Raw genomic sequence first — 20,692 nt, forward strand, 5'->3', positions numbered from 1 at the left:
GAAAAAAACAGGCAAGCTGCACTACCAGCAAGTTATAAACGGTACTTAAACTGGACACACAGACTGGAAAATCTGACAAATTTAACCTTCCTCACATAGCCTAACTGCATGAAACCAAGGGCTCGCTTCACACACAGACCTGCACTATTAGCTCCAATTGAAATCAATTTAAAAATTGTTTTCAAAAGAGTCAAAGCAGGAGTTAAGTTGTTCTATAACCCAGCACTACTGCTAGTGCTACGAGTTTAACTGCATCATGGATAAAACATCAGGAAAAAGATCTAAGTCTAAGATGAATCAGATAGATTACATAGTGTGAGATATTTGGTGGTGTTTGCTCAGCAAGTCATGCAAGCAATCAAATAGTGACATTAAAAAATGGTAGTAAAAAGCATTGCTTATCATTCATGCAATGTCTTCTGTTCGGGTTGCAATGATGTCTAAATCAGGGGTTTTCAACCTGTGGGGCCTGTCCGGGGGGGGGGGGGGGGGGACATTACGAGATTTTTTTTTACTTCTAAAACTAAAGCAATTTACTTTTTTACCCACAGGAGACATGATTTGATTAGTTCAGTCTGAAAAAAAGGAACGCTGGCTAGCAAAACTTTAAACTAGGGCTAACAGTGAAGATAAATCGGTGACAAAAGCAATGACTGCTGTTATAGGACATGTTTGTGTCTTCAAGAGAGGTGTATAGTGGGAGATGCTCTGTTCACAATATTGCTATAAGTGATTCAGGAGTCGATTCATATGAATCGAGAGTTTCTCTCCTCAGTCATCTCTCCGTTTTAACTGTTATTAATGAATGCTTCGATTTCAAATAAACACCAGCTACTACAGAACACTTTGTGTGACTCGCTTTCCTTAGTGCAAGTTCAAGGTCGGCACACGAAAGGGGGCGCATGTCCAAAAAGGTTGAAAACCCCTGGTCTGAATGACTGGTTTGTATTCTGGTTTAGGAAAGAAATACAAAAAAAAAAAAGAGCAGAACTAGACCTGATAAATAAAATACATTTTTTAACATTAATTTTTTTTCTACTGTTAAAATGTTTTCTACTGCAGTAAAACTGTTTAAATGTTTTTTTTTTCATTGTTGTTTCATTATATGGTTATATTATTAAAAATATGCAAAGAAATGCTTTGCATGATTTTAGTGATATGAAATGATTCGAAAAATATGAAAAGAAACAGGCACTATGAACAAATGATTAGCCTACGAACTACTTTAAAAAACTTTAAAAAGGTTATAAAGTGGACTGTATTACAGGGTTCATGTTATACTTCAATCTAATCTATTAAATATTTTATAATCGATAACTGTTGCAATACAAATGCATCAGCCACTTGTTAGGTGGATCTCAAACCACACACTATTTACTATACAGTACATTCAAAGTAGTAATGGGTAGAGCTAATGTAATATACGAGGTTTCTTCAAAAAGTTTCCACACTTTTTTAACTCTATTTATTAAGAATTTTAAAAATAAATGACACCACTTTTCTACATAGTCACCTTCCGATGCATTTTCCCAGCGTCGTATTGACTTTTTAATGCCATCGGCAAAAAATGCTTTTGGTTGAGCGCGTAGCCACTGATGCACCGCTGCTTTCACATCATCATCACATGAAAATCTTCTTCCCCTTAAAGTTTCTTTGAGCGATCCAAAAAGGTGGAAATCAGATGGCACTAAATCTAGACTATAAGTGCTTTCTCAGTCTCTTAGACACGACCAATTACTATCCCTCCCACCCTCACTGTTTCCAACCAAAATATAAAAGTGTGAAAACTTTTTGAAGATTTTTACTGTTAAATAGACTGTATGAGATTTCAAACAAAGAAGCTTGTAGGAAGCATCAGCTTGTAGGCTTTACCTAAACAAGTAAATTTTGTATATTTTACTTAAGTACAATCTAGTTCTGTGTATATTCAGTTTTTTAATCTTTTCCCCCAGGTTTTTCTCTGGCTCCTTTAGTGGTCGATTAGCCATTGCTGGCGTTCAAGTAGTTTTTGAGTAGCTCATACTACAGGACTATAGCCAGTAATTTAATTAAGCTGCAGCAACTGGGGAAATCACAAATCTGGCCCAATCATACCTCTGTAAGAGCATGTGGACTTTGCTACAACTGCTTAAAAACTGAACACAAAGAACACTAGACATGAGCAATGTATCCTGATCCAGGTCCCGGTGGATCTGAAACCCATCCTGGTAACATTAAGTGTATGGCAAGAAATGACACTTGGTCTATCACAGGGCAATGCACACATATTCATTGACACTCATTCACACATAAGGACAGGGACAGTAAGGACAACAGTCAGTTTAACCACCGTCATGCTTTAGAAAAAAACAGAAACCTACCTGGAGGTTCTCAATTGGATCCTTGCCTCTGATAAGGGTCTGTATTGAGTTAGGCATGTTGTGCCCTTATGGGTTTTCCACTTGCTCTAACACTTCCTTTCTTCATGATATGGTTTACCCCAAGTCCCACATCAAATCACAACATATGTCCCCACTCTCTGAACCCAAATTACAAGCTGTCCGCTGACAGGAAAAAGGTTTCTGTCAAAGGCTGGTATAGCACTGTATGCTGAGTTTAACGTCTGGTGTATGGAATTGTTGTTCCTGTATTATTAGCCATTTCGTCACTAACTTCACCTCTAGTCTGAGAACTTGTCCAATTGATGAAGAGCCACATGGGTAAATGGTGACTTTAATAAAAATTCAACAAAGCCAGAGGAAGGGTGCATGCTCAGTTAGTTACATGCACAAGGGGGGAAACGTTGTCATGGTAAACTCGGAAAATGCACGCTGATGGGCTCGGGTGGGTTGTCAAAGCCCCAACAGGGTGCTCATCGCGTTATCAAGTGTTTGTTTGTGTGGGATTAGTGGGACTGGGTTTAATTACTAACATGTGCATGCTGATTGGTGGCTATAAAAATCAAAAGGCTGAGCCTGTGGCATGAAGGCAAATTAATCTGTTTCCCCGTGACAGATAGGCAGTTTTTAAAGCCACTGCCATGATAGAGGGTTTGCATAGTCATGATAACGGGCTATTGACATGGAAAATTAACCCCAAGTTCCCAGCACCCAGCTGATTCGCAAATAGGTTTTTAATGTTGCACAAACACGCCGGTTTACCCTGAATCACTGGGCTCAATGCAGTAATATAAATTGGACAGGACACTGCAGAGCCTCAGACATAGGAAGTCATGTCTACACCTGATGGCTGATATATGGCTGTATTGGTGTAACCGTTTAGTTATGTTTATTTTATTTACTAATTCATTTATTTCATTCAGTCAGTTTAAAACCAATTCTATTAACTTTTATATACATAAATGTATGTGTATACATACACCGATCAGCCATAACATTAAAACCACCTCCTTGTTTTTACACACATTGTCCATTTTATCAGCTTTACTTACCATATAAAATCACTTTGTAGTTCTACAATTACTGACTGTAGTCTATCTGTTTCTCTGCAAGCTTTGTTAGCCCCCTTTCATGCTGTTCTTCAATGGTCTCCCAGGACCACTACAGAGCAGGTATTATTTGGGTGGTGGATCATTCTCAGCACTGCAGTGACACTGACATGGTGGTGGTGTGTTAGTGTGTGTTGTGCTGGTATGAGTGGATAAGACACAGCAGCGCTGCTGGAGTTTTTAAACACCCCCCTGTCACTGCTGGACTGAGAATAGTCCACCAACCAAAAATATCCAGCCAAGAGTATCCTGTGACCACTGATGAAGGTCAAGAAGATGACCAACTCAAACAGCAGCAAAAGATGAGCGGTCATCTCTGACTTTACATCTACAAGGTGGACCAACTAGGTATAAGTGTCTAATAGAGTGGACACGCTATTTAAAAACTCCAGCAGCGCTGCTGTGTCTGATCCACTCATACCAGCACAACACACACTGACACACCACCACCATGTCAGTGTCACTGCAGTGCTGAGAATGACACAGTTGTGCCAGTAATAAAAAAATTAAACGAGCACCTCTATGACCAAGTTTTAACCAAAAAATTAAAAGTAACATATGTTGTAAGCGTCACAAAGCTGAGATTCAGGGCAGGGCTGCAACTTGGAAACCTCTTGTATCAATGGCTAATTTTATTTAACATACAATTATAAAATCTTACTTCTTTAAATATCTTTTTACCCGTTTATTAATAAATCTGACAGGTTTTAGTATATGAGCTACAAGTTCTGATAGATTTTTGTTCAGATTTTATGCTCTGTTTTGCCGAAATCTATGTACTCAGTGATGCTTGCTCAACCCCAGGTGTAAAGCACTAAATCCAGCTGCTGTATAGAGGCAATAGGCCATGTGCAATGAAATACACACACATGCAATCAGGCGACAGCTAGTGGCCTATTTAACCACTGGAGGGTAATCTTATACACATCTCACTGCTTACCAGCATGAGAAAACAAGATGAACAGATGTCGGACCTGTATAAAAGAGCGCATGTACAAATACGCCACTCTGTTCTTTCCACATAATTACTAGTTATGAAACAAACCTGTAGTGTATAGCTATTAAAGCACTATGCTATTAAATAAGGCTTTTCATGAGCTCTTTGGTTTGTTGCTTCATTCAGCGTGCATTAGTAGTTGTTCCGATGAGATTAGGACAATAGTTCAAGATGAATCCTAGCAAGGACAGCATTGACAGTTAAAATAAACTCTTGTGAGAGAAACGCGGTACATTCAGACAAAATGCTTTCACGCTCATCTGGATAAACAATTTTCACTTGTAGTCCCAATGAAAATACACTGTACAGACCAAAGGTTTTTGTACATTTTCATAGGATATGAAGTACTGATTTCATGGTGCCGTATGGTTCTTTTTTTTATCATGTGATTAATTGAATAGCTCAATGTTCATTTTTTATTTTTTTTAAGTATTTTTTGTAAACGTTTTTCTGATGATGTTAAAACATGACACAAGCTAGCAGCTTCTTAATGCAAATACATTTTTAATTGCATATATCTAAAAAATTTATATAAAAATGGACAACAGTGATACGCAAATTATCCTTTATAACCTGTATAAAATAAAATCTAGTAAAGATGAGATTTATTTATGTTTCAACCAATCAAATGCAAACGTCATTGTTTTGTTTGTATGTACAGGAATGGTTTGGGGACACGGGATTGGCCATCTGCAGAGGAGGGATGAGAGTTATATCAGGAGAAAGGTGTTGAGAATGGAGCCACCAGGCAGAAGGAGGAAAAAAAGGCCAACTAGGAGGTTTACGGATGCAGCGAGGGAGGACATAAAGGTGGTTGGTGCGATGAAGGATGTTCAGGACAGGGCAAGATAGAGATGAACAAGTCACTGTGGTAAGCCCTAATTGGTAATACAATACACTCCAAAAGTTTGGACTTTTTAAAAATGTTCTTTTATTAAACTGTATACACCAATTGTTGTAGTAACACTTCAGCTGATTACTAGTTTGGACCTTTGTTGATATGCATTCTGCTTTAAAATGTTCCACATGCTTTCAATAAAAGACTGCAGGCAGACCAGTTTAGCACACAGCTGTAACATGTGCAGGGTGTGGCTTGACTTGTTTTGCTTGAAAAAACAGAAATGGCCATAAAGATCTAAATCTAAATCTAAATCTAAATGACTGCATATGTTGCTTAAAAATGCAATTACTTCTTTAACAATAATTATACCTTCACAAGTGTGTAAATTACTCATACCATTGGCACAAATACTCGATCATAACATTAAACTTTGCATTGGTAACCCAGCAATCAAGGACTAATCCTTTCATTGATGCTTTTTTTATACCCAATCCTGATGCATTACATATTTACCTATTAACAAACTTTATCTTAATACCCTTGTCTGGGTTTATTTGGAATGTGTTGCAGGTATCAAATTAGAAGTTATCATTCATTCATAAAAATCCTTCATCTCAGGTAGTAAACACAGTTATGAAATCACAGTTAACTCTGGTGTGATTGGTTGACTTTGGCCACTATTTATGTAAATAGGGTTTGCTCAGTGGAGCAGCAAAGCACAGAACACATGTTGGCTTTCGGGTTTAGAGAGACAGTTTTTATAGTTCAAATAAAAACAAAGTTGGAAATGCTGACTGACTGATGGCACTGTGTGACTAGGAAAATTAACACAGCCTTTGAGGTGCTTTACTGTATTCCAAAATAAAAAATATTAGCAAAATAGCACAATAAAACTTTTATTTAAACGTTTTTATTTAAAGATTATATGAAAATGTATTGAGTAAATGTACTTCTGATATCAGAGCACACAAGTTCTATAAAGACACAGAAAAGCTGATGCCTTGTCAGTGCTCTCAGTTCTCTCAGTGATTCATTTTATAATAAATCTGGGTGTGGAGGATGTAGGGTGCACTTGTCTGTATTCCGGATAGGTTCCTGTACAGCAGGTCGGACAGTATAACTATCTTCTCTTTTATCTCCACATAAAAGCATGAATGGCAGAATTAGCTTGGCATATGTTAGTTATTTAGCATATGAAAGCGTGGTCTTTAATCACACAGAGCAATAAACAGCAGTGTATTCTGTTGTGCGGGTGTGTAAATGTCTGTTTGGTGTGGTCAATAACAGCTTTTTAAATGCTGGGTGTGAAGCGCCATGTTATGTCCTGATGTCATAAAATAATATTTATTCACTCCCTGCTCCCAATTACTCCCACAGCCCCTGTTTGTGTATTATGTCGTTTCACCCTCCTTTGGGAGAATATTATGGGCATACCCGCCACCACACACATACACACACACTTCTCACTTCCTCCTCAGCACTAAAACCTTCCTAGAGGCCAAATAACCATCTTATCAACCATAAGCCATTAGCTACCCCACCCAGGCTAGCTGGGGTGAGTCAGGAAATGGTTAGAGGGATTCCCTGAGGATGGAGGGAGAAGGTCAGAAAATAAAGCTTATAATAAATGCTACTGCTCGTCTAATAACCACTGAAACAGGTGGACTGAGGTCAAAGTTGTGAAACTGTAATGTCCTGCTTGTTAACACTTTTCCACCAACAAGATGCCAAAACTGGGCTTGAACTAAACTGTACAACCAGTGCTGCAAAAGAACCAAAATGCTGGTGACCTAAAAGCAACAACCGGTGACATCACAGATTTGTGGATTGTATCATTTTCAATCTATCTCTAACATGAAAGCTTCAATAAAAACGCCAACCAATATCAATATATGAAAAGTGATGGATATAAACCATAAGGACTGTAAATGTAATAAACTTCTTAGTAACTAGTTAGTGTTTTAACTTATATAATAGCTACACATTTTGAATGATTTCATATTGACACATACTGCACTATATGAAGCACTTATTATTTTGTACACTATGTTTGTTTGTTTGTTTATTAGGATTTTAACATCATGTTTTACACTTTGGTTACATTCATGACAAAAAAACGATGGTTACTCATTACACAAGATTCATCAGTTCAGTTTTAATGTCAAACACAGTCATGGACAATTTAGTCTCTAATTCACCTCAATTGGAGGAAACCCACGCAGACATGGGGAAAACATGCAAACTCCACACAGAAAGGACCCAGACCGCCCCATCTGGGGATCGAACTCAGGACCTTTTTGCTGTGAGGTGACAATGCTACGCACTGAGCCACCGTGCCGCCCTGTATATTATGTAGTACATTGATATGAAGATTAGGAAACACTCTACTTCATGCAACTGCAGCATCAAAACAAATGAAAACGGTACGAGGATAAAACAAAAATTGGTTTGACACCCAGTGTACATGCTAAGCATATATCATATAGTGTACATTCATTTTCCAATTGCGTTGATGAAGGTAAACATACAAACAGACACAAAATTACAAACAAAATGGATAAAGGTTTGATTTATCAGGGTTGTTTACTGGTTGTTTTAACTAGCCTATGTGTGGTCAAAACCAGCTTTTTAATGGTTAAATGCACTATGCAATGCACTATGTTATGGCCTGTTGTTATAAAGTCATCTTTATTCACTCCCTGCTCCCAATTAATCCTACACTCTCTATTGACATATGTCATCTCACCTCAATTTGAAAGAATGTCCCTAAGCCTCCAGCAGCATGTTTGAGTATAAAAAGTTAAAAGATAAAATCTCCAAAAAGTCTAAAACTGTGTATTTGGATGAAATTTCAAAGCATTTAAAAGTTTCATATACAAAACCTAGGGTGCTGCTGGGTGTTGCTTGCTAAGGATATGTAAACTGGTTCTTGTTCCAGTTTTGGGCATGAAATGTTAGTATTTTATATTTATTCTGGCATAAGGTCGCTGTATTTAAATCGTATTAATAAGACTGTACCCAAAAAAAGTTGGCTGTCAGCAGTTTTACTCTATTCATCCGAAGATGACCAGGATTTTGCAGACTGCTCCAGGTTCTTTAGTAAAACTGTTTATAAATACTGACTTCCTAAAGTGCGAGAAAAGAACTTGAATTAATGTATAAACTAAAAAGCAAACATGGAATATAAATAGGCAGCAGCGAAAAGTAGCTGTCCATATATAAATCTGCATGTGAGTAAAGCTATGTTCATATCTAAGTGTAGTAGCTGTTAGTCCTACGGCTGTTTTGCCACAGAAAGAATTTCAAATGCCTTTACTGGCCTTTACTGAATGATGTGATGGAGCTCGGCTTTGCATGCTTGTTATTGTGCAGACTCATAAAAAGGCCACTGTGTTGGGCTGATGAACTGCGGCGTTCACTTTATTTACTTGCTATTGGGCTGCGCTTGCTGATAAGACAGCAGATTTAAAATATTAATAAGTGTAGGATCCGAGCGGAGTGCCTTTACTCTTTACCGCCTTCAGACATTTAGTATCACTTCTTGCAGAAGCAGCATGTATTCCTGCCAGGTCTAAGAGATATGTATGGTCATGCTGCTGCCGTTTGCTGTGAACTTTAATTTTAAGGGTTATTGTAAGAATTATAAGAATGATTCCAAGCAGAAGAATCAAGGATGTTCAACAGCCATCCAGACCAGATTAGCTGAAAATGAAGGCTCAGGTGTACACTTATTTGTGCAAACCTTTTATGCAACCGTTTGACACAAAGAGGCAAAACAACAATGTCATAAAGCTTCACAGAGTGAAAAAATAAAACATTATGTGACACCATAATAGCATAACAAGTATATTGTCACCTTTGTTTAAATTTAATGAACTTTTTTTATTTTGTTTTAACTGTTCTTGTTCTTTTAAATCAATAAAAAAGCTATAGATATAAGGCATAAATAAATGTTTCAATAATTAAAACCTGTATTGTGAATTTACATGTTATATTGGATGGTTAATTATGACAGCTCATTATAAAGTCTTACACTGTGCTATGCATAATTGTCCTCTGTTAATTTTTTACATTTTATTCCAAGGTGGTTTCATTCCGTGGCGTCTACAGAAGTGTGTTCTCCTTATAGCTATTTATAGACCGCCTTTTGGCAATTTATTGGGATTTCTGTGGGTCAGCATACAATTTTTATTGGATGGATAAAGGTCCCAAAAGTCCCATCGTATTGCTGGATCATGTAGGCTTGAAGCTGCCATGTCATTAAAGTGACTTCTATTGGACTGCAGGAAGTTATAGGAATGTGCAGTGCAGCACTCATATTATACATTCTGTCTGGGTGGGTCTATCGCAGGGCTCTAGCAGCAATCATGTAGCAAATCATGTCTGTGTAGATGCCAGGCTGGCATTATAGCCCGGTGGTCTAGCATTATAGACCGCTGCACCACCCAAGCACCAGCTTCTAATCTGTGATTTATCTATAATTCAGTTACTTTTCTTGTTATTTATTCAGGATTTGCTTTTAAAATCTTAATTTAACTAATCCAGATATCTACTACACCCAAGACTTGCTTAGCCTGTTGTGGTCTGGAATGGACAGCTGCCGTAAAATCTGTCAATTTAGCAATACAAACATAGTAAACATATAAATAGCATAACATGACAGGGACAAGCCCTGTGAGTGTATGTTCAAGACGCTTATCAAGTATGTACTGTAAAATCAGGACTTACATTAGTTCACTCTGTGGGAATTTAATGTACTGTATTTTAAGGTGTTTAGGATATGGGTCACTCTAATATCATATGGTGTCGTCTGCACTGTTTAGGCAGTTTTTTATTCTAAGTGTGAAATCTTGAATAAAGTTTTTACTAGAGCAAACATTAACTGCAAAATTATTAGGATGTCTTTCTGGAAGGGAGTGACATTATAACGCTTCTTAACTTTGATAACTTTGTTTTCTTTATTATTATTATTATTATTATTGTAGCCTAGGGCAGTTGTAGCATAGTGGGTAAGGTACTGGACTAATAACTGAAAGGTCACTGCCACTGTTGGGCCCTTAAGCAAGCTCCTTAACCCTCAATTGCTTAGATAATATACTGTCACAGTACTGTAAGTCGCTTTAGATAAAAGCATCTGCTTAATGCCGAAAAGGTAATTATTATTATTATTATTATTAGTAGTAGTAGTAGTAGTAGTAGTAGTAGTAGTAGTAGTAGTAGTAGTAGTAGTAGTAGTAGTATTATTGAAGTGGGTATTTTAGTCTCTAATTTGCTCAGGAAAAAGACGAAACTAACATAAATATATATTATGGGATATTACTGACTTATGATAGGAGTTAAATTACAGAGCAGTGTCTGTATGAGGCAGAATTATCCAAAGCCCTTATGTTAAACTAATCCCATCTGGATTGGTCTGAATACATTTACTATGATCAAAGCAGCCTGATAATAATCCCCTGATAACACAAAAACACAAGTGTATATATATATATATACATATATATACACTTGTATACATATATATACATACACACACAAAACTTCATCGTAATTTTTAACCTACACTTACCTACTTTTTTTGTTCATTTATGAAAGGAACAGGTGAGAACATTATTTTTAAATCTTTGCATTCGGGGGCAATTATCTCTTTACCTTGTTTAAACTGTGTGGCCAAAAAGTTCATGGTAATAATGTAACCCATTTCCCACACACACTTTTACCTAATGTTACCTAATACCTGACTGGTGGTGGGGCTTGGACAAACCATTTTATATCAGTAGTAATTTTACCTTCAAATCCAAGAAAGCAACAGGACAGAGCTTGCTCAGTGGTTAAGTATGCAAAATGCCAAATTATTAATAAACGTTTTATTCCTTACTATGAATAGAATAGAATAGAATAGAATGTATTTATTTGTCATATATACATATACACATGTACAGTACAACAAAATTCCTTTTTTGTGTATCCCAGCTTGTTTGGTAGCTGGGGTCAGAGTGCAGCGTCAGCAATTGTATGGCACCCCTGGAGCCAAGAGGGTTAAGGGCCTTGCTCAAGGGCCCAACAGTAATTGCATGGCAGAGATGGAACTCAAACTTTTAACCTTTCACTTGACAGTCCAAAACTCTACCCACTAGGCTACTACTGTCCCAAATGTGTCTAACACATGTTGAATGCCTGTGTCTATGGCACAGACACATGTATTCAAATACTGGTAACTTGCATACAAAACTCAACTTACAGCCACACCAGTTTTGGGTATCTAAACTCTGCACATGTAGCACAAAACTGACATCCTAACAAGTTCTTTAGTAAGGACTGATGTTCAATGGCACATTAATAAAAAAAAAATGGACCAAAATCATAAAACATTTTCATGGACAATAAAGCCTCTTACAGGCTTAATGTGAACTGCTCCATACAAGCTTCTTCTGTTAAACTGAAACTAAACCTTTTCATAATTAAGAGCCCTTTATAAATGTTAACAGCTCATACCTAGGCAACGGATTATATTTGTGTAAATAATAAAGCTGAGCTTTTGGTTCTGCAAGGATCTTGAGAAGACTCTTGTGACATGACACAAGCTCTACATTAACCTGATCTGAACGATGTACACCGCACCCGAGCAGCTCATTTAAACCCCCTGAAGGCCAGACGTAAGAGCCTATTAAAACCACTCATTATTCACATGACAAACTTGCAAATGATGTAAAATCCAATCCACGGGTGGGCATAGAAAAACCAGGGCACGGTTCTAAGTGCTGACCACCTTGTCCTGTTTTCTCTCACTGCCCCTGTTCCACATTCCCAAACAGGGCCTTTTGATTTATTATGTGGCCAGAGGGCATTCCCTTATTAAGACACTAATTTGAAGTAAAAGGAACCTAAAATGTTCTATCTTTCCTAAGAGGGTGGTACACTAAAGACAATTGTTATACCACTGCACACACAAAAAGAGTACTGGTCCAAAAAAAACAATAAAACTTGGAATTCTACATTAAGTTTAGACCTCAGCATGGAAAATTTTTATTGTAAAAGCCTATTTAAACTGAAAGCACTTGTGAAGAGCTGCTTACATCTGATCACACGTGTGGTTAACCAGGTTATTTACATTTACTTCAGATTACTAGTACAGTTTCCTAACCGCTGAGCTTCCCCTGCCCTACATTTATGGCACTTAGTGGACGCTTTTATCTAAAGTGACTTACAATTATGACCATGTACAGTCCAAGCGGTTAAGGGTTAAAAGCCTTGCTCAAAGGCCCAACTGTGGCAACCTGACAGATGTGGAGCTTAAACCAGTGGCCTTCCAGGTACTAGTCTAAAACCTTAACTGCTGAGCTACTCTATTGGTTGAGAGTTCAAATCCCAGCTCTGCCACGCTGCCACTGTTGGGTCCTTGAGCAAGGCCCTTAAAAATCTCGGCTTCAGGGGCACCGTACAATGGCTGACCCTGCGGTCTGGCCCCAGCTTCTAGACAAGCTGGGATATGCTGAAAAAAAGAATTCCATTGTACTGTACATGCGTATATGTACAGTATATATGACCAATAAAGGCATTCTGTTTAAGCTCCACATCAAGTACAGTTAGACTCTCATGGTGCCAAATCTAAACAGGTTCGTTTGGTACTGTACTAATGATTAATTTAAAAATAAAACACACACATGTACCAGCTACTGAAAGTTCTAAAGCTCTGTGCAGTGGGAAAAGGGCCCCAATACACACTAGACAGAGAATTTTTCGTTCTGGTTAAAAGCATGAAGTTATTACATGTAGCACTAGGAGTCAGTTCTCAGCCCTGGCTGACATACACCAAATGAAAAAGACCAATATATCATGACTGAGGCCTGACCTCTGAAAGAGTGCAATAGAATTAAATAGATAAGACCTGTCATATATATTGAAGGGATAAACCATATCAGACTGACTTGCTACACTGTATGAGCTTCAGGTATTGATTACCACCAAAAACTACTTTCATTACATTGCTATGGCATTTCGTGGAGAGGCTGGGTAGAAGCGGTGGTGTGAGCTGTCATGGTCACTGAACCGCTGGAATGAAAAAAGGTCTTTTCGTTCTTCGCTAGACTTCCAGCATAAATCAGACTTGGAGGTACTGAGTAAAAAGTAAAGCAGTAAGAGGAGAGAAATGACAGTGTGTCTACTTCTTCTCATTACATGAACTTCTCAGCCACCTCCATTCTATTCAGATCCAGATTCTCTTTAGGGTGCAGCATGTAAAATGAGTGAAATTAAATGCATAGAACAGCCTCAAACGTTCAGGTCACTGCCCTCCACCAGGCTGGGTTTTAACCTTTTGCTGTTTCCAGCCAGGGAAACATAAATCAATTACTGTGAGAAGGTAAACACTTCCTGTTTTTTTTTTAGGTCCTCTGTGTTGTCAGGTAATTTCTCAGCAAGTCGGTGGTACGTGCTGACAGAGGCGAGAAGAAATTTGCCAAGCCTGAGCAATTAATTCTGCTCCTGCCACTGCTTTAGAGGAGTCAATGAAGTTGCAACTTGTGCGTGGTTAGGCATCAGATTTAGGAGAGTGAGCAAGGCTGCTGGATCTAATGGCCAAGTTTATTAGACTGTAACAAGGTGAATCTTTGATCTGTCATGTGGGTGCAAGGCTTGCCCTGCTGCTAGAAAAATAAGTGATGCGTGCATTGTATGGTGGTGCTCAAGCGGCGCAGCGGTCTGGTATGCTAGCCCACCATCTATGCCGGGTGTCTACACAGTCATGACTGGCTATGTCTGAGAGCGAGGGTGGCCGAATCCCTGCAATGGATTGGCGCCCTGTCCATGGTATTCTGGCCTTGCGCTCAGTAGCCCTGGGTGAACTGGACCCACCGTGACTCTGAACAGGATAAAGTGGTTGATAAAAATGAATATACAGTGTATCACAAAAGTGAACATGTCCAAATTGTGCCCAAATGTGTCGTTGTCCCTCCCTGGTGTCATGTGTCAAGGTCCCAGGTGTAAATGGGGAGCAGGGCTGTTAAATTTGGTGTTTTGGGTACAATTCTCTCATACTGGCCACTGGATATTCAACATGGCACCTCATGGCAAAGAACTCTCTGAGGATGTGAGAAATAGAATTGTTGCTCTCCACAAAGATGGCCTGGGCTATAAGAAGATTGCTAACACCCTGAAACTGAGCTACAGCATGGTGGCCAAGGTCATACAGCGGTTTTCCAAGACAGGTTCCACTCGGAACAGGCTTCGCCAGGGTCGACCAAAGAAGTTGAGTCCACGTGATCAGCGTCATATCCAGAGGTTGGCTTTAAAAAATAGACACATGAGTGCTGCCAGCATTGCTGCAGAGGTTGAAGACGTGGGAGGTCAGCCTGTCAGTGCTCAGACCATACGCCGCACACTGCATCAACTCGGTCTGCATGGTCGTCATCCCAGAAGGAAGCTGACGCACAAGAAAGCCTGCAAACAGTTTGCTGAAGACAAGCAGTCCAAGAACATGGATTACTGGAATGCCCTGTGGTCTGACGAGACCAAGATAAACTTGTTTGGCTCAGATGGTGTCCAGCATGTGTGGCGGCGCCCTGGTGAGAAGTACCAAGACAACTGTATCTTGCCTACAGTCAAGCATGGTGGTGGTAGCATCATGGTCTTGGGCTGCATGAGTGTTGCTGGCACTGGGGAGCTGCAGTTCATTGAGGGAAACATGAATTCCAACATGTACTGTGACATTCTGAAACAGAGCATGATCCCCTCCCTTCGAAAACTGGGCCTCATGGCAGTTTTCCAACAGGATAACGACCCCAAACACAACCTCCAAGATGACAACTGCCTTGCTGAGGAAGCTGAAGGTAAAGGTGATGGACTAAACCCAATTGAGCACCTGTGGCACATCCTCAAGTGGAAGGTGGAGGAGTTCAAGGTGTCTAACATCCACCAGCTCCGTGATGTCATCATGGAGGAGTGGAAGAGGATTCCAGTAGCAACCTGTGCAGCTCTGGTGAATTCCATGCCCAGGAGGGTTAAGGCAGTGCTGGATAATAATGGTGGTCACACAAAATATTGACACTTTGGGCACAATTTGGACATGTTCACTGTGGGGTGTACTCACTTATGTTGCAGCTATTTAGACATTAATGGCTGTGTGTTGAGTTATTTTCAGAAGACAGTAAATCTACACTGCTATACAAGTTGTACACTGACTACTCTAAGTTATATCCAAGTTTCATGTCTATAGTGTTGTCCCATGAAAAGATATAATGAAATATTTGCAGAAATGTGAGGGTTGTACTCACTTTTGTGATACACTGTATATATATATATACGTATATATTATGGCACTGCCTAGTACACCATAAACAACTTGTAATAAAAATTACATACTGGGCAAAGTAAAATCAGCGATTAAATAGAAACCAGAAGATGAAAAATGAATGGCTAGTATTAAACTAATACTGAGAAGAAACTGCAGATAATATTCATTCATTCATTTATTGTCTGTCTAACCACTGCTTTACCCTGGTCAGGGTCTAAGTGGGTCTAATTCATAAGGCAAAAGGTTGGAAACGAACCAGGCAGGCCGCCAGTCCATCGCAAGGCGCACACACACACACGACAATTTTTAGTAGCTCCAGTTGGCCTGACTGCATGTCTTGGAATTGTGGGAGGAAACCAGTGCACCCGGAGGAAACCCACACAAAAACAGGGAGAACATGCAAATTGGCGGCCCAGCCAGGAAATCCAAACCTAGGCCCATCGTGCTGTTAGACAACAGCGCTACCAACAATTTCAAATAAATGTGGATAATATGGGTATTTCCAGCTGTATTTTTCCAGCTGCTTGGACGTTAACCTGCATTAGTATAAATCCCACCTCTTTGGACTGTGGGAGTACACCAGAGCACCCAGAGGAAACCCACACAGACACGGGGAGAACATGCAAACTCCACACAGAAGAAACCTGGACTGCTCCATCTGGGAATTGAACCCAGGATCTTCTCGATGTGAGGTGACCGACAACGAGTCATTGTGCTGCCCTCTCTTTGGAAAAGTGGTGAAGCAAATTTAATTGGATGAAACCATAAGCCCTGTCACCTTGACTTAATGTTAGCAGTCAATTTAAAATGACTCCAGACTCCTCTAATATTTTCCCTTTTGCTTTATAGATTGTTTGTTTATTAGGATTTTAACGTCATGTTTTACACTTTGGTTACATTCATGACAGGAACGGTAGTTACTCATTACACAAGGTTCTTACTTCTCAAGGTTACAGGGGTTGGACAAAATAACTGAAACACCTGTCATTTTAGTGTGGGAGGTTTCATGGCTAAATTGGACCAGTCTGGTGGCCAATCTTCATTAATTGCACATTGCACCAGTAAGAGCAGAGTGTGAAGGTTCAATTAGCAGGGTAAGAGCACAGTTTTGCTCAAAATATTGCAATGCACACAACATTATGGGTGACATACCAGAGTTCAAAAGAGGACAAATTGTTGGTGCACGTCTTGCGTCAAGAGGAAGCTGTCTGAAAGGGATGTTCGGGTGCTAACCCGGATTGTATCCAAAAAACATAAAACCACGGCTGCCCAAATCACGGCAGAATTAAATGTGCACCTCAACTCTCCTGTTTCCACCAGAACTGTCCGTCGGGAGCTCCACAGGGTCAATATACACGGCCGGGCTGCTATAGCCAAACCTTTGGTCACTCGTGCCAATGCCAAACGTCGGTTTCAATGGTGCAAGGAGTGCAAATCTTGGGCTGTGGACAATGTGAAACATGTATTGTTCTCTGATGAGTCCACCTTTACTGTTTTCCCCACATCCGGGAGAGTTACGGTGTGGAGAAGCCCCAAAGAAGCGTACCACCCAGACTGTTGCATGCCCAGAGTGAAGCAAGGGGGTGGATCAGTGATGGTTTGGGCTGCCATATCATGGCATTCCCTTGGCCCAATACTTGTGCTAGATGGGCGCGTCACTGCCAAGGAATACCGAACCATTCTGGAGGACCATGTGCATCCAATGGCGGTGCCGTGTATCAGGATGACAATGCACCAATACACACAGCAAGACTGGTGAAAGATTGGTTTGATGAACATGAAAGTGAAGTTGAACATCTCCCATGGCCTGCACAGTCACCAGATCTAAATATTATTGAGCCACTTTGGGGTGTTTTGGAGAAGCGAGTCAGGAAACGTTTTCCTCCACCAGCATCATGTAGTGACCTGGCCACTATCCTGCAAGAAGAATGGCTTAAAATCCCTCTGACCACTGTGCAGGACTTGTATATGTCATTTCCAAGACGAATTGACGCTGTATTGGCCACAAAAGGAGGCCCTACACCATACTAATAAATTATTGTGGTCTAAAACCAGGTGTTTCAGTTATTTTGTCCAACCCCTGTATATCAAACACAGTCATGGACAATTTTAGTGTCTCCAATTCACCTCACTTGCACGTCTTTGGACTGTGGGAGGAAACCGGAGCACCCGGAGGAAACCCACGCAGACATGGGGAGAACACGCAAACTCCACACAGAAAGGACCCGGACCGCCCCACCTGGGGATCGAACCCAGGACCTTCTTGCTGTGAGGCGACAGTGCTACCCACTTAGCCACCGTGCCGCCTTGCTTTATAGAAGTTAGAACTAACTGACCTGTAGGAATCCAGGGGTCTGCAGAAGGCCTCAGCTTCGTGTTGACCTGCTCCCAGTCGAAATCATCATCTCTACCCTGGCTGTAGCCACACTCTGAGTAAGGCCTCTCGAAGTCACAGTCCCCTAAAAAATATAGAGATAAACAGCTGATTAGGTGAAAGCAACATTGCATAAAACGAGTGCTCACAGTTTTAATAGAACCGTCATCATCAGTCTCTGTCAGCACAAAGAGGTCCGCTAATGTTCAAACACCGGAGCCATGTCACTGCAAAGTATTAACGCTGTATAAGCAGCAATTAATCTCATTCCCTCTCCACATGTTCCCACACTGGAGTATAATCACCGCTCACTGGCCTACCTTCAATATCTCTGTCAATCAGCACACCTCAGAACAGAAAGCCAGAGCAACACGTTCTGCTTTAACCACAGCTGTAATGTTCACATGCCTCTGTTTTCATGCAACAGGCTACACAGCACATAAACAGTGTCTTTTTACCATGATGAATTATTAAGAGCATGGACTGAAAAAAATTATTAGTAAGTTTGATATCTGAAAAACAAATAACATAAAAAATGGGGGTAGGGGGTATTTACATACAAGATCAATTTCCTGACACTTTAAAATGGAAAACATTTAATAAGGATACATATGAACATTCTAGATGGAAAAAAAGTTATTAATTCATTTATTTCATTAACAATTTTATCCTCATTAAAGATGTGTCGAGTCCGGTTACAGGAAACACTGGGCACAAGGCAGGAACAACCAGAACAAGGAGCCGATCCATCACAGGGCTTTAGCAATGCCTCCTCCTCAAACATAGACAATCATGTCTGTGTATTGTGTATAGCAGAAGTGCTTTACTATGGAAGCACTTCTGTAAGTCGCTCTGGATAAGAGCGTCTGCTAAATGCAGAAAATGTAAATGTATTGGCCGCTCAATAGCACCGCTGAGATTCGAACCCACATCTCAGAGTTTGTGGGCTAACATAACAGACCGCTGTGCCACACGAGCACCATTTTCAAATTTTTGTGTTAAATAAACATTAATTACTTTATTTTTCACTTCATTTTTATGTTTAACCATTGCTTAATCTTGGTCAGGGTCTAGCAGCCAACCATGTCTGCATTTATATGCCCAAACGGCACCACTGCAGATTTGAACCCTGGATCCAAACAATACTGGGCGAGCGTGAGTTACCACAGTGCCAACCCAGCACCACACACTTATATAACTACTGAGCACAGATCTATGATAACATTTTTAGTTTGACTGAAGGACTGCCAAAATACATCACATAATTGCAATTTGATGTTTTGGGCTGAACGTGTGCTTTACGCAGCTTCTCAATTTGCATTGGATGCAGCGACAGAATATGAACCAGTTACGCCTGACAGTCGCCTCCATCATATTTTCATCTCATAACCATGTAAGGGACACAACAGTGAGCCATAATAAGACACAGCTTACTTCAACGCCTCGGAGAACTGCTCAAATATTGTTCCAAACTCAGCATGACGTTCTGAGAATTGAACGGAGGATTTGAAGCAACATCAACATTCTTCCCTTGAAGGCAGGAAAATCTTCAATATAGTCAAATCTTTATGAAATGCAAAAAGAAATCCTCTTTTTCAGCCTTGCTATGAATCTACCCCAGAGCCATAGGCTGTGACTTGTTTATCATCTGTCTTCAGTTTAATGTGATGATTCCATGAAAAGAACATGGATAAATATATTTCCAGGTCCCATAGGCTTTTGACACCTTGTCAGAATTTGAGTGTAATTACTGTAAGATGTGTTTAATTTGAGCATTTGTTGGGGGAGGAAGCTGTCATCACCTACAATGCTGCCACAACAGAGCCACAGCAAGTCTGATATTACTACTGTTCGACCGTTTTCCTGAACAAATCTCAGCTTTCATGTTTTACCAAATTTGATTTATTTAATGATGTGATTACTCTTGGTATCTCACTCTGTACACATTTACAAGGCTTTGTGTAGAATTTGCAATAAAGTTGTGACCCTTTCTTCACTTGTTTGCATCAAACTGTGATGATCTTGTTTAGATGTTCATGAACTGTTTAATTCTGGTCAGGGTTGTGCAATGGGTGCAAGGCAATAATACCCTGGACAGGGCGCCATACTATCACAGAGCTTCACCCACCCCACGCATATATATGTATATGTGTACATAGCCAGTCACATCAGCGTAGATGCCGGCTGATGGCACTGCTAAAATTCACACCCAGATCTCAGCAATGGTACCATAATAGAATGCTGAGCCGTTTTTGACTGTTCCTTAACGTTCTCTTGTATGCAAGCCTAAAATCTTTAAGGAGGATGGCATGGTGGCTCGGTGGGTAGCACTGTCACCTCACAGCAATAAGGTCCTGGGTTTAATCCCCAGGTGGAGCGGTCCGATTCTTTTCTGTGTGGAGTTTGCATGTTCCCCCTGGTCTGTGTGGGTTTCCTCCCACAGTCCAAAGACATGCAAGTGAGGTGAATTTCGAGATTCGAAATTGTCCAGGACTGTTTAACAAAGACTTGAACTGATGAATCCTGTGTAATCAGTAATTACCTGTCCTGTCATGAATGTAACCAAAGTGTGTAAAACATGATGTTAAAATTCTAATAAATAATAATAATAAATAAATAAAATCTTTAAGGTTCATGAGAGAAATGAAAGGTGGATATTCCTCAAGCAAAACATAACTATCTTGTCTTATACAACAGTTAGT

The 20,692-nt window shown here is 39.9% G+C and overlaps 1 protein-coding gene across 5 annotated transcripts in view; it reads right to left on the reverse strand.

Moving 5' to 3' along the window:
- ptprma (protein tyrosine phosphatase receptor type Ma) overlaps positions 1-20,692 on the reverse strand; it is a 308,366-nt gene that overhangs the window by 224,594 nt on the left and 63,080 nt on the right. For all 5 annotated transcript variants that reach the window (XM_062991238.1, XM_062991237.1, XM_062991236.1 and 2 more), the window contains exon 2: positions 17,953-18,075. In XM_062991238.1, the coding sequence (XP_062847308.1) occupies positions 17,953-18,075 (123 nt within the window). The remainder of the gene's footprint in view (positions 1-17,952; positions 18,076-20,692) is intronic.

Source organism: Trichomycterus rosablanca, chromosome 3, assembly GCF_030014385.1.
Source record: "Trichomycterus rosablanca isolate fTriRos1 chromosome 3, fTriRos1.hap1, whole genome shotgun sequence".
Taxonomy (NCBI): Eukaryota; Metazoa; Chordata; class Actinopteri; order Siluriformes; family Trichomycteridae; genus Trichomycterus; species Trichomycterus rosablanca.